Raw genomic sequence first — 15647 nt, 5'->3', positions numbered from 1 at the left:
GCTAGGTGTGTAGTCATTCGAGGCAGTCGATGCGTAAAATAACCTTCTTTGCTGTAATTGAATTTTGCGGTATTGAATTTCTTGAAATGCTACGCGGCACTTCGAGAATGAAATAAAATTGAAACAAAACACAATGCTTGACATAGTAGAATGCAGTATTCCGTTATTTAATAAAAAAATAACCTATCTTAGTTTATGCTATACTAGGTCGTCTATTATCATCTCTTAGCGGTATACGGTTTACAATTCGAAAGTCAGCAAGCGTGGCTTGTATGTGTCAAGGTTAAGGCTAAGGCTAGGAACCTTCCTTTGATTTCTTCACGCTAAGTATGGAAAATTGATTTACTACGGATGCAGAATTAACCGAGAATATTTCTCCCTGCAATAAAACGCTATACGTCATAGACCCTTCGAGCTCTTTCACACAAAGATACCGCTATGCAACACTCCGTCATCCTTTATTTTTATGCATATTATATACCTACACCTATAAGTGTATCGCGATATGTGTAAGTGTATAATACTGGATGTCAACGATCTCATGGTACAAGCCGCAGTCAACTTGTCGATGTACTTCCACTTCCTCGCTGCCCTTATGGTCCGTGGGTAAATGAGCATAGCTTATACATCTTTCGATCTGTGACGTCACAAATTCAGTGCGACCTGGCGGCTCCATTCGTTAAACGACGCGCGACGCTGGGTACATACCAACATGGCGGCACTTGCACCTGTGAAAAATGCTTGAAATCGGCCCACTTTAAACATGCATAACGTTTGAACTAGTGAATTCCCACCGTTAAAACTTGGATTTTTGGTATTTTCTCGTAAAAATCTACAGGATTATATAAAAAAAGGTCAAAAATTTGTGGTCCCCTAAGGCAAAGTTTAACCCCGAACAACGCTCGACACAAGTACCTTTGAACAGTCGATAAATTCCCCTTTCAGTCGATAAATTCGCTAGTGTTACGATAGATGTTTGTAACGAAGTCCTGTGATTTTGGTGTAGGTGGATCGCGCGGAGAACGAGGAGGGCCAGGGAGGGGGTGGTCTGTCGGCGTCTTCGGCGGGCTGCAGCGGTGCTTCCGGTTCGAGGATGGGCCCAGGGCCCGATTCCGGTAGCAGTGCTCCCTCTTCTGTTCCCCATTCACTGGCCACCTCGAGGGACGACGAAGACGACGAGGACGAGGAAAGCAGTGGCAGGCGATCCAATGGCCACACAGGAACGCGGTGAGTTCATTCGATTTCTTTCCCTTCATCCAATACATGTATGTCTAATCGTGCCTGATATTACTGATCTAATGCAGTAGGTTCCCTGTGCGTCGAATGATGAGTTTTCCAATGGAGCTGTATATTTTTAATTTTTGTCGTTTAATGAGAGATCAACGAGTCGAGGTTGCGGCAGTGTGGATACGACGTGTACACCTAAGCGTTCATAGTCAGACTCAACTCGAACCATTCGAAATTTTTCTTTGATTATTAGCGCTTATCCAGACTATACGGTCTTTCAGACTGGTACGAATTTGTAAACCGAAATTTTATAAATCGCTTCAAACAAATTTGCCGTAAAAATTGGAACCTTTTAGAGAGTATTAATACCAACATGACTTCAAATCTCTACATTAGTGCCAAGAAACTAAATTTGCACCATTTTCATGAACTATTTTCTACCGTCATGAGGATGTTGCCTTTATTCCGTCGGTGTGAAATGTTTATGTTCTTTGATATAACTAAAAAAGCTTCTAACTATTCCATCAAGCCAGCACATTTTTATTCAACGAACATTTAATTTGAGTTGTACCCTGTTATTATCTTTTACGAATATGTGAAAAATTATACATTAGAGTGGTTGAGACAACTAAGAGTCACAATTGCAAAACCACAAAGAAACATTTTTATCGTGTACTGTACACTTTTCTTCATCAATTTATTTAATTACATTCGCACGAAAAATTTAAAATCTGCTTTGATTCAGTGGATACCATTACCAAAAGGGATAATTATACGAATAAATAATTTTATCTTGTTGCATTTCAGTGGTATGTAGAGTGTAGATGAAGCACAAAATATCAAATATCACATTCACTTTTTCATCAGAAAGTATCATATTTTAACTTACTATGATACAATCGTGAAATAAAAATATGTTCAAAATAGCAATGAAATTTTGTTGCAGTCAATTTACTGTATACTTGATGACAGAATAAAATTGACTTATTGACTTTCGATGACAGTACATACAAGAATAAAATACGACAAATCCGAATAAGATGAACATTAAGCGTCTGTCGACAGATCGTTACTTTTCTCTCCGCTCCTCATCGAAATCATCCCTGCCAGGCCATCAATATCCTAGATGCAATATGTATATGTCTTTATTGTCATTAGAACAACCGCTAGCGTACTTAAAGCATTGACAGTCTATGAACTATAACTTTGTAGTAGTGCCAAACCAATAGTACCAAAGCCGAAACACTTACACCGTGGGAACGAAATAGTAATTGTGTAAGTGCACTGCAGGTTCTCCATCTGTCCGCAAATTCAATTAACCTCCGTTAATATTAATGTCCAAGGTAGGAACAATTCGAATCGTGGAAATCAATTGCGAGTATGTTCGAAGCTGTAAGTACTGTTTCAATGCGGAGTTGAACGTGATCATTAAAAGTACTTTCATTACAACCCGTCGTGTTCCTCATTAAACTACTAGATTTTCGATACCTATCAAATCAAATGATTTGTTTAACATGCATTGGTTTCTTATTATCGTCTATATTCCGTGAGAACATTTTCCCCATAGAAATATCCTATCCAACAATAAGAAAATAGACTCATTTTATAAATTTCTTATTTAATTTATTTCTAACATTTATAACAAAAGTGAATAAATGTAATATAAAACAAGACATTTAGATTCTACGAAGATTATTTCTTAGTGACGCCAATACAGCAATTTCGTCTGCTCTCCGGTAACGGGTTTCGATCGTTTCCTTTTAAGGCAGTTAACTCCTAACTAAGTTCAACTACCCGTTTCAAACAATAATTGAACTGTTCTGTTGGAACTTTGTAGAGAAGGATGATTCATCGCAGGATATCCTTCCATGGACGAGGACGTTTGAACAGTGTTCCTTGTACCCTCGTCGTAAATTAAAATCATTTCGACTACTTTCTCCGTAAATTTGCATTAACAATGTTTTGTGAAATTGTCGTAATATTTCACAAATGTTTAAACCGTTCTGGTACCGATATAGAATGTCCGATTTATCAGTGTTTACAACTAACGTTACAATAAATGCTTGCAATTGTTAATAGTTGGGCTACATGAAACATGTTTATTAATATTAAGTTAGGTTTAACCGACCATACATTTCTAGAAATATGGAGGGTATTCTATATTCACATTTCTCATATTTTTATTACGGATATCTCATTATTTATATCTAGTTTCACGCTTCTTTAGTTTTTTGTTAAATCATCATATTCTTCTCTTTTAAGGAATTAAAGTTTTCCTATATCATTTTTTTATCATCAAAAATAAATGCGATATGTATAGGGTGTCAAGAAATTATGTGTAAAAACCGTTTCAGCGTAATTCTACACCATAGGATCGGCAAATATCTGTTAAAAGAGTTTAGTATAAAATTGACTGTCACCGACTTTTTCGAAGTCAAAAATATTTTTATTGCATCCTATAGTATTCATCGCGAAGAACAAGTCTTAAAGGAACTACAGATATAGCAAGTCAACCGTTCTCTCAAAAAACAACTTTATAGTTTCGTAAACTATTCTATTCCATATGTCAACATGGTGTCAACGTGGAGATGATTCCACATGAGAAAATAAGTCGAAAATGTAGAGTATATTTTTTTTTTACTCGTCGTTTTCGAGAAAAGTGACATTAAAAATCCGGCAAGTTCGCGTGCCTCGCGTTTTTAAGAAGTAGAATTAGTAGGTCATGAACAGACGCGTCAGACGATTCCTATTCAATAGCACGTATGTTCGCCGAATATTCAAACTGAAATTTCTCGGAAAGGAGGAGACAAACGAAAAAATTTGGTTTTATATTTTATCATGTAGAATCACCCTCTCCACGTTTATACCATTTTGCGACACCTGGTAGACATACGAATAAAATATTTTTCGAAAATGGAAATCATTTTCTAAGAGAACGGTTCATTTTTGACCCATGGATCCTGTGAGAAGTTTGTTCCTCTCGATGAGTAGAATACGATACAATCATTAAAAATTTAACGGTCAAGGCCAATTTTGTACCAAACTTTTTTAACAAACCTTCGTCGATTCTAAGGTGTAGGTTCTTTTACGTTTTATATCAAAACAGACAAATAGGATACTTAAAATGTTCCAATTAGACGGGACACGTTGTCCCATTTGAGATATTTAAGTAACATTTATAATGTTAACAAGCATGTGTTGATTTTAATTTCTTTGTGTATAAGTGTTATCAAATTATAACAGTAATAAAGTAAAGTAAATATATAGCTGTTTCATTACTTACTAACAATGCAGTGACGAAAAGAATGTTTCTGAAGCAATTGATATTTTTTTAAACAATGCGCAGTAGCTGTGTCGTAAATGGGAACCCATTAAGCGAGAACTTTCAACCACAAACGTCTCTATTCTGTTACCTAAAAAAAATGTCTAAGGTGTTGAATGCGTGTGGTTGGTAAACCAGCAGCATTTTATGAATAATTAGTGCTTTTACTTAATTTCACAAATATTTTCCTAAATGAAAAATTCGTACAATTAGTCCGTTCACGTCGATTATCCATGCTCGTCCACCGTGTTTACTTCAAGAGAGATATTACCACTTCTCGGCCTGCTTTAAGAATGTATATTTGAGATTATATTTGCAATGAACTAAATATCATTATCAAGTTCCACAGATTTACTTAGATAAGTTCAAACCAGATTACGGAATTTTTATTGTTATTATGAAAACTGTAATCATTATTTACTGAACATTCTAAAAAATTTCTCTCGTATAACTTACACATAATAGTTAATAGACTTCGCATCTTTATGCACAATAAAAATTTTCTACCTAAACTACAACAAACTGGAGTGGAATAGGTATTTGATTTAAAGTTCAACATAATACAGCAGTATTTTTAAATTCTTCTAATATTTTTACTGTTTTAAACTACACCCATCCATTGTTGTTAACTAAACTAAAAGTTCACTAACGAAGTTCAAATGTCACAACTCGATAGGGTTTCATAAAGATGTCTTATTCGGTTTGTCAATAAAATTTCAAAGTACACCCTCAAAATAAGCCGAGAAATGAGAGTCACACCTAAACAGGAAGTATTTTCTGGTCGATGTAATCCGTGAGGTGACACACACACAGATTTCACCATGTCTAGCTTCGTGTTTGTCGAAAAGATGGGGCGACAAGATTGGTCGCAATCGCCACGCCACGTGCAAAGAGTCCCGGTAGCCGTTTTCTCGGTTTAGTCAGTGGTAATTAGCGTCGGACCTCCGATAAATGGGTCTCTTTGCAGAGAAGGTGCAGACATTGTTCTCCTCCGTGACTCGAATCGAAATAATGTCCTGAATTCTGTGAAGTCACCATCGAAAAGTGGATTTCGATATTGCAAAATGCGATGGAGATGGACAGACGGACACAGAAAAAAAGGAATGTTCGAGTGAATGTTGTGACCATTGAGCGAGAGAGGAAGCGAAAAGGACGCTTGGTTTGAGTTGTTTGTTTTGTTGACGATCTATATAAAGAAATTAAGGATTACGCTTCACCTTGGCAACCCAGAAATTTTTAACTTTTTTTATATAATCTTGTACATCTTGACGAGAAAATTTCAAAAATCAAAGTTTTAATGTCTGCACAAAGACACATATTACTTTAGAACTATACGTACATTTAAATAGCTATGCTTCCGATCAATCGAATGTTACATTTCTAAATAGAATCCATTCAACTTTTATAAACTGTATGATACTATAAAAAAATATTGCATGGTACTATGGAAATTTCGCACACTGTACAACAGTAAGATGTATAAATAAAAATATAAAATACTTTGAGATAACGACGTCTTAAAAAATTGATTGTAATAAATCTTGTTTGGTTCCCGTGACGTTCAAGGCGTTTGAAACTACCAAGACCTTCTTTTTTGAAATATTTCAAGCAACTCGAACATTTCTGGCTTTGCAGCTGGAATCTTCTTTAAATCGGGATACCAAACGAATGTCACAGAATACCTGAAGCGAAATGAGAGTACAGGAAAGAGAAATTTTTCTAGAATAAACCCACTCGGTATCCATCTGTATTGAACGTAATTAATTTAAATTTTTATGTGAGACAATTTCTCTGTTTCTACAAAAGAGAACGAGATAAGTTGATATGCTGTTTTGTTTTTAACTTTTGCAATTTCTATATAAATTATTACCATACTTGAAGATATGATAAAACACACTTCAGTTTTTGCAGATAGGATAAGGGTAATTTGATTAAATATAACGCTGTGTAAAGAAAGAAATGTTAATTCGATTAAGCCTGTAGCACAATATGCAGAAAGTTGATATTACCTTAATTCTCAAGGATACGAGAAATAAGGTAAAAATAAATATAGAAAATCTAATTGAAAATATAAATCAGTTCTTCAGTATAAATCAGTTCAGTTATACAGTATTTCGAAGCAAAGCAGTCATTCGTGTCCTTTTAAACTTATCTTCAGTATCGATTATATTTTGAACATTTAATTTGTACAGTAAAACAAAACTGTTATCAAACAAAAAACAATTAGAATCATAGATCCAGCGTTTCATCGAATCAGCTAGATCAACTAAATAATTCAAAAGTGATGTTACAAAATCGACCTTAATTGCAAAAAAACAAGAAATGATAATAATCATTTGTGAGTCCGATGTATTAAAATGTTTAAGATTTTTACATACATATTGAAAACATTTGTCACATAATATACATACGTTTTTATTAAACAGCATGTACACTTTTCAACTGTATTTGAAAATTGCGCATTAAAATATTGTGTACATTCGCAATGGCAATCATTTTTGTACAGTTGAAATTTAAAGCGGCGCGAAATGTGTTGATACGGTCGCTGGATATAATCCAATTGGATAAACATGAACCAGACTTTTCACATTGCGACGTGAAATATTGACACGTGTCGCTAAGGCAACAATAATTTATTCTGCATACGTACTCGTAACCTTTCGTTTTAACATTTTCATAATAAATAAGCAACAAGTGCAAAGGTCTGTGCATAACCTCCTGTTAATTTAAACTTTTACGCAGCAAAGGTCGACTGATCACGCAAACTGAAATTCTGCTGGGATTGTGAAACAATTTAGTAATTAGCCATTGTGCAACTTTGAATTGCACGATTGGCTAGATCATTTTTAGAAAAGTCCTTGCAACGAGAAGGTGGTAAACTTTTTCTCACTATTTGTCAATGCATAAAATTTCATCCAAAGTTGTCTTAATAAAAAGACGAATTATGAAATTCATTTCCTTTTACTTCGGAATCTGGCCTTCTTTGTTTTATTTGTCAACGAGAGAAAGAAATTCGTATGGTTAAAATATGCCCGACTATGAAATGAATATTAGTCACATGCAGAATTTTTCATTCAATGCGACTGCAATAACCACACAAATATTGAACTAATAATTACCACCATTTTATTAACCTGTTACTTTATGGTTTATACATTGTACCCGCTCGTGTAGATGTCAGCGACAAAGTCATTTAATCGTGTTAAAGCTAAAGCTACCGTCAGAAAAGAACTACGGTACCTCTTTTATAGGGCATAAAATGTTATTACTTTTTGCGAATATGTACCTGTATTTGAACTTTAGAATGTAATAAACTAAGCAAATAGCTTGCAAGCACAATTTTATTTATGATTCGCCTGGAGGCCTGAGATCATTTTTTATCTAAAAATAAGTGATGTAGTGATCAAATATTTTTTCAGTTTCCGGAAGTAGGTAACTTAAAAAACAAAAACACACTTATGATTATTTTTCGGTACAGAAAGATTATTGTATGTTGTATTTACTTTACTTTTTTCAAAATATTGTGAGTTTTTATTAGATATATTCAGATAAAATCTGAGAAAACATGAAATCACGAATAAATATTTACATGTATCACTATACTAATATGAAGCAAAAAGTTCATGCACAGATTCATTTCTTAGTGGTTAACCGTGGATTTACGAAAATCTTTATAATTTTAAGTAACCGTCTACTTCGTCACAGATTCCACACACACTATGCGATAAGACTACAAGACACTAAATGTATAACACCATTGACATCTGGGTTAAACTTTAACTTAAGGAACCACAAATTTTGGACTTTTTTATACAATCCTCTAGATTTTGACGAGAAAATGCCAAAATCTAAATTTTAACGTTAGGAATTTACTGGTTCAAAACTTATGAGCCAAGACTCCGTAGATTCGCGATAAGGTAGAATGACCACGTTACCGACAAAAATAGACGAGAAATGGTTTTACGTGCCCCAACTTTTCGTCCGTATATGAGAATATTTTTCGCTGGGAAAGGGCTCATTAGTAAGAGGAAGGTTCAATCTAGCGCGCGCTGGTCATGAGCTGACGAGATTATGGTAATATAAGCGTTAGAAGTAGACCAAAAATTGACGATGTCCATGAAATCGAGGGTAGCGCGCGCTAGAAAATATCTCCAGCTACAAATTGAGCTATATTTTATCTTGATTCTCTGCGAAATAAAGCCAAAAACTTCAAGCACGTTTCTGGCGTCATAATATCGATAATACAGAGCAAAGAATGTGACAAGTTTAGTCAAGGACTTAAAACCCGTCAGATCAAGACCAAGACGGATGTTAACACTTTACCAATCGGTACCGGTTGAACGTCTTACACACTTCTTACCGATCATTCGACCACAAATACTTCCCTGACACCGGCTCTGTTTCGGTTGCCGTGCCAACCGATTAAGGGTTGGGTAACCACATTCTGTCAGCAGATTTGATAGACTAAGAAACTAATAAACTAATAAACTAATAGGCGTCCGGGACAAAAAGCCGATTAATAGGCTACCGGTCGGTAAAGTCAGTGGCTGAAGGCTGTGAACGGAAATTATACAGCAGCTACCGACCGGTTGGCTCTGCAAAAGTCACGTGACTCCTCTTGGCTCTTATGTGTGTTCAAAGTTGGCCGATTTCAAGTGTTTTTGACAGGTAAGGGCGCCGCAATGTTGGTATGCACTCATGGTCGCGCGTCGTCTAATGAGCGGAGCCGCTAGGTGGCACCAGAAGCACGTAGTGATGTCGATAACGTAGATTGCGAGTGTAGTCCAACCTAACCCCGGCCAATTCTCTCGCGGCTTCGCTCATTGGACGATGTCTGAGTACATACCAATATGGCAGCGCTCTTGCCTGTGACAAACGCTTGAAATCGCTCAACTTTAAACACGCATAACCTTCGAACCAGTGAATTCCTAACGTTAAAACCTGGATTTTTGGATTTGGAATATAGTTTAAAAAGTCCAAAATTTGCGGAACTCTAAGCTAAGGTTTAGCCCAAATCTGTATTACGAAAAGGAATTTCGTTTTCTTAGGTACTGTAACGTCGTACTTTTTCGCCGCCTCAGAAAGCGGTAAATCGGACATCTCCGGGATTTTATAGGCACTAAGACCGGATCGCGCATGGTTGTACGGGCGCGGTTCACCCGATACAAATGCGTCCTCGAAGGTTCGACGCGAACAGGAAAGCCTTTTTTTTATCGTGAGGGAAATGCATTACGCATCCCCCGAATCCCCTGGGAGAGGAACAGGGGTATGTGGGACTCTCTGATGGTGTGTGCAACGCCGGGTATACCCATTAAACCCCACGGTGGCCTCACTGAGCTAATTGGGAGTCGGTCGGGATCTCAAAATCGAATGCAACCGAACACCCCCCTATCCCTGGCAACTCCGGCCCCATCCCGGGGGGAGAGAAGCTACCCCCATGTGATCCTGCTTTAGTAGAACCCCGCGCGGGCCACCCACACGGAGTCCCCCCACCCAAGAACCGCTCGGCTGGGCGACACGAGTCCCAAAGTAGGAACACGCAATATTATAAATATTTGTCATACTTTTTATCTGTACAAAATTCTGCAAGGAAAATAATTAAATTAAATCAAATTGAACGCGATGTACGTGTATATTTTAAACGGCAAACTTCATTCTTATGGACAAATTTGCAAGATATTAGGCAGAAATTGTTGCCTTGTATTTATTTAATTAGAAGACAGCATGTCTAAAATCACTAATATTGGGGGAGAGACAATGATCGTTGCAGATAACAGTCGAACCAGTAAAAAATCCGTATATTGTTTGAAAAACCACTAATGACCAGCCGTCACGACTTTGGAGAGTATGTATCCACCTTGCCCTTGGCAAAGGACAAGGTGTTCTATTAAAAAGAGAGAGAAAGAGACAATATAGAGAAAATATGAAAACGTGCGTTCTCTGTAGTGTAAAAGTACCGAGATCACGCTAGGGCGGGCATCAGATGTATGCAGTGTCGCCAGACCGGGGAAATTTAGGGGAATACAGTTATCCCCTCTCTGTCATTACCGGATTAATCTCGTAACATTGTGACACATGCACGACAGAGACGAAGCGCGTCACGTGACCGGAAACGTGGGGATGCTCGCCGCCGGGAATGGGGGAACGGCGTCTTAGAAAAGAGATAAGATAGAGTGGCAGACAAGTCTTGATCTGGCGACACTGGGTGTAAGATGTCTATACCAAGCTCGCGCTGAATTCGACAAAAAACCTAATACATTCTGCTACAAAAGTCAAAGCGCCATGGTAATGGTCTTTATAATTGTATACATACACACAAAGGTGAGTCAAAAAGAAGGACTATAATTTTTTCATATGACGCTTCGTTTCCATCTGAAAGTCGATTTATACTATCAGCACAGTTACGCAATATAACCGACCTGACAAATATTCTTCAATGCATTTGAGTAGAAGTGTGTATACTAACCAGTCCGAAGAATACTTCGTTGTTGTCGTGCTGGGTCCGGTACGTATCGGCGTGGATAGTATGCATTCGTTCCGACACTCTACAGACACAGACACAATCGTGGCAGCGAGAAAAGACTTCTTTACCCATATTTAACACTAAACGTACCGAGACTTTTGTATATCTATTCGTACTGTAACCGGTCAAATGACCGGTTCTGAAATAAAAGTTATTTTTTGCTAAATTGTATACATATAATAGTGAATTTAATACACGAAATGATAAACAAAACAACTTTTAGATAAAAAAATAGATTATTAATTTTCCATTTGAATTTTCAAATGCGTGCTATTAGATAGCTATAGGCTGATGCTATGCGTGTAGTCATGACCTACCGATCCTACTTCGTGCATATGCTAAAGCACGCGAACCCAACGGATCTTTAAACTCACTCTTCTCGTAAACGAGGCGTCGAACAAAAAAATTGTATTTTTTTTCGACTCACACTGTCGTGTGGAATCACACCCCAATCGGTTCTTCACGGTATGCGGGACACCCTGCATATGTATAAGAGGGAAAAATTCTTTTTCATAACACAGATTTGTATGGCTTTGTACAGTGTCCTATAGTATTGTCGTAGAGTGAATTTAACATATTTAATAGAAAAGCTCAGTTACATGAAACACACGAAGAAAACGCACGAAAGAAATTTTAAATGGTGTAGATACAGCGATTGTTATTTGACGGAATAATTAATCAGAATTTTCTTTTCTTGTCTACCCTATATGATTAGAGAGACAAATGATGTTTGATGTGATAGTATAATGATCATAATAGCTTGAACGGGAAGTTTATGCTCCATGTCAACACGAAGTGACTTTCGAAGGATAGTTTACTGCCCGTGTCCTTTTAAAAGTATGCTCTTGCGAGTTATAGTGACCTCTTGAGAGTACAAACAGTTGCTATTGGAAGAGCTGTCGCCGAGTTGGTTGCAGGACTGTTTCCAGAGCGGGGTCGATACGTAACATTAATACGCTCCATGTAACAAGTTATCGTTTTAAAAGATCAATCATGCTTGTTTGCATAACATTGTACCGCCATCAGCATACAGTGAGCGAGCCTGAGTGAAGTAACGAGTGCATATGTAAACGAATGAGCATGAGGGATACAGCGAGGATGCATGAAGGGGGAGGGGAAAAACAAAGAACAAGAAACGAGAATTTAAAGTGTGAAATGATAGAATGGCGCTTGACAATGAGAGGCGATGGTACTGATGGTGGTGAAAGGGGAGGAACTCCCGAAGGACCGAACGTGGAGCGTCGCGACGCGTCGAGTGAATGGACGAAGCGAATGGTCGAAGCGAGAGCGAGAGCGAGAGCGAGAGCTAGAGAGAAAGGCAGTGAGAGTGAGAGAGGCAACCCGTCGGGGTTCTGTCTTCTTCGCAGGTTATCGGAGCTGTATCGTCCAGGCACTTCCTCGAGCTACGGAGGATCCTTAGAGAAGGATGCCCTGGAACTGAGCAGAACCTCAACTACCTCGGAGTCCTTGGAGAGCAATGGCCTCGATACCGAGATACCAGCTGCGGCCAGGAGACCCCGTAATACGAGGGGTTCGCAAAAATGGAGTAACGTACGCGCCGTCATGGCGCTATACTCCTCACTACGCAAGATCAAGAGGTACTCCGGTCATTGCTCGATATGGACGGTAACCTCTGTACTGCACTTTCACCTATACAAACACACGCATACGCATACACACATACACACTCACGTACAGACTAATATACAAGACACAGCCAACTCTCTTCAACTGAAACATCTTGCTGCTTACAATTAGAAAGACAACGCACAATGTGTAAGGCTGCGATTTTGATGAAACATTGTTCAAATCTGATTGACAACTCAATTACTTACTGCAAGTTAGAATGCTATAGAATGAGATAGAATGCGTTTTTTAGAAGCACCAGACAAAGGTGATAGGAAAGATTATAGGAAACAAAAATAGGAATATTCATATTTTGTAGCACCTCAAATGTAAGCTAATGAAGAATCACAAGTGTCCGGCAGTATCCGATTGTCTTCATTTAATATTTTTTCATGCGTATATTGAACCCGGGACGCCTTTCATATATACTCTCTCCTTTCTTCCATATAGAAGGAGTTTTGCAAAATTTTTTAAAAATTCGTCAACTACATTGAATTATCAATACTAAAATTAATGAAGTATGAAACAAGTATAAAGAATACAATCTAATGTAAAATAAATTTCGATTAAGTTAGGTCTTAGTAATGAAACTTTCACGGAGGAGAAAATTTAATAGGATACTTGATTCGCTTGGCGCGCGTGCTATTACTGACATGGACTATTCTTTTCCTTCTGGAACCAAACATTTTGCACTTTCTTTATACAATCCTGTAGAATTTGATGAAAAATTCGCGCTCTGATTGGTACGTGTTTTTCGAATTAAATCGAAAATACATGATATTCGGTAGGAACCGTCTGACGCGTCTGATCATCACCAACCAATTCTACTTCCTGCACATCGTATACGAAAGCACACGAACCCATCGGATCTTTAAGCTTGATTTTCTCGAAAACAAAGCCTCAAATGAGAAAAATTTATTTCGTATTTTCGACTTATTTTCTCATTTAGAATCACCCGGCTGCCCGGTTGTACGATCAATACTGGGACAGCCTGTATAATTATTACTAGAACTTCAGATAATCTCTTATCAAATGTAATTTGTGTAATCAATATTGGTGATTATAAATATTCAATGTTCTTATTTCATTTCTAAAATTTAATATCGTGAATATACATTGGTTAACAATATGTATGTGAAAGTCGAGGAATGAATAATGTACCAACTACAATACTTGCATAGATATTTTCAGTTTTTACATAATAAAAACTAATTAAGGGAATTACCACAGCAATGTAACAAGAATTGATTGGATCTAATCTAACTCGCTTAGTCGCTTAATAATTGCCGAAATTGATCGTTCTTTTTTATAAATCCTACATTTTTCTTCGAATTCCATCAAAATCGGTACGCAACACATTGTGAAACCCTCTCGTTAGGCCGCGAAACCATCAACAACTAGAGGTAAAAATCATTGGAACAGTATAAATATATGTACGTCTCTGTCTGTCTCTCTCTCTCTTTCTCTCTCCCTCTCTCTCCCTCTCTCTCTTTCTCTCTTATTAGCTGGCATGTTGACAATTGAGTAGGTATTGTAGATATATAATATAGCTATACATTGGTAAGAATGCAAATTTTATCGTTGCCCGAGACGAATCACATTAGACGTAGTAACCAATAAACAATAAATTATTGAGAAAATGTTATCAGTAATGGCATCACAACTCAAAAATACAAGGAAACTGTTGAAAATATAAGTATTTATAAAGGATGACCCAGTATTTATGATATAACCGAAGAAGGGGTGATTCTTCATAAAAAATAAGTCGAAAATGTAGAATAAAATTTTTTCATATGAGGCTTTGTTTTCGAGGAAATTGATTTTGAAAATCCACCAAGTTCACGTTCCTAGCATTTGTAAGAAATAGAAAATTTTCAAACTTTTTCTCCAAAATGAGGCCTTAAATGAAAGACAATTTATTCCATATTTTCGACTTATTTTCTCATATATATAAAATCACCTCCTCCACGGTTGCACCGTCAATATTGGGACACCCTGTTGATATGGAGAGTAGAGTGACAAAATATGTAATATATATATATAGTATTGGGCGGTGTATGAATCGATTACCATGATATTTAAACTGTTTTTGATAGTTTAGCAATAAGATGTTTCAAATAAAAGAGTATTAGTTTTGTCTTAAAGAAACACTTAGTATGTGCGAGAAAATTTTGAAAAAATATTTTTTCACGAAAAAAAGCTACTCTTTGGTATAACTACACATTCAAATCGATTGAAAAGAGCAGAATTCTATGTGGCAAAAGGGCGGAATACCATTTGAACACTTACTCGGATTACTTTTATACGTTACGCGGTTGTGGAAATTCATTTGTCTTGAACTGGTTCAAAAAACCAATCACATTTTAGTATCAGATAATTATAATGGAAAAAGTTAATACGTCGTTGAAGTTGCCATTCTTTGTAGTTTAAGAATATAATAAAGAAAATATAAAATGATTGTCTCCTATGAAAAAATGATATACTCCTATATGTTTTACATACTTATAATATTCATAAACACTCTATTTAGTACTAATGCACCTTGAAGCATATTTACGTTAAACTATTACGGCAAACTCAAACAGAATTGCGACCAATTCATGGACCACCCTGTATATCTTTTAAGAATCACTAAAGATTTAACAATATTTTATAATCAAAAAGATCTCGTCACAAATGTATTTTTACTTCCATTCTTTATCAATTTACAAATGTTCAAGTTACTGGTGAATTCCAAGCGTGCATATTATGATACGACTAACAATTTGATTACCAACTGTAGTTGGGAAATCGATTTTTTTTATTGCAATTCCTAAAAGTGTAGAATCTTAAAAATAATTCATACTTCATTGAAATGACAAAGTCATGACAAGACTCCGAATTTTATGCATTTATGACAAAAATGAGTAGGTGCAATTTAAGACAGTGAAAAGATTTAAAAACTTTAAG

The 15647-nt window shown here is 36.6% G+C and overlaps 1 protein-coding gene and 1 long non-coding RNA gene across 3 annotated transcripts in view; one reads left to right on the top strand and one right to left on the bottom strand.

The window, feature by feature from the left end:
• LOC143352568 (uncharacterized) overlaps positions 1-15647 on the top strand; it is a 176316-nt gene that overhangs the window by 106552 nt on the left and 54117 nt on the right. Inside the window, exons 2-3 of the mRNA XM_076785172.1 lie at positions 1007-1227; positions 12440-12670. Coding sequence (XP_076641287.1) covers positions 1007-1227; positions 12440-12670 — 452 coding nt within the window. The remainder of the gene's footprint in view (positions 1-1006; positions 1228-12439; positions 12671-15647) is intronic.
• Positions 4579-7091, bottom strand: LOC143352574 (uncharacterized). 2 transcript variants are annotated; one of them, XR_013081965.1, is made up of 3 exons: positions 6961-7091; positions 5361-5572; positions 4579-4640 (listed from the first exon to the last, which is right to left on the bottom strand). It is a non-coding gene; the product is annotated as an uncharacterized LOC143352574 (long non-coding RNA). The 2 variants fall into 2 exon arrangements; XR_013081966.1 differs by lacking the exon at positions 4579-4640 and adding an exon at positions 4773-4831.

This window comes from Halictus rubicundus, chromosome 3 (genome assembly GCF_050948215.1).
Source record: "Halictus rubicundus isolate RS-2024b chromosome 3, iyHalRubi1_principal, whole genome shotgun sequence".
In the NCBI taxonomy this organism is placed as follows: domain Eukaryota; kingdom Metazoa; phylum Arthropoda; class Insecta; order Hymenoptera; family Halictidae; genus Halictus; species Halictus rubicundus.
This window is presented reverse-complemented; position numbering and strand designations above follow the sequence as displayed.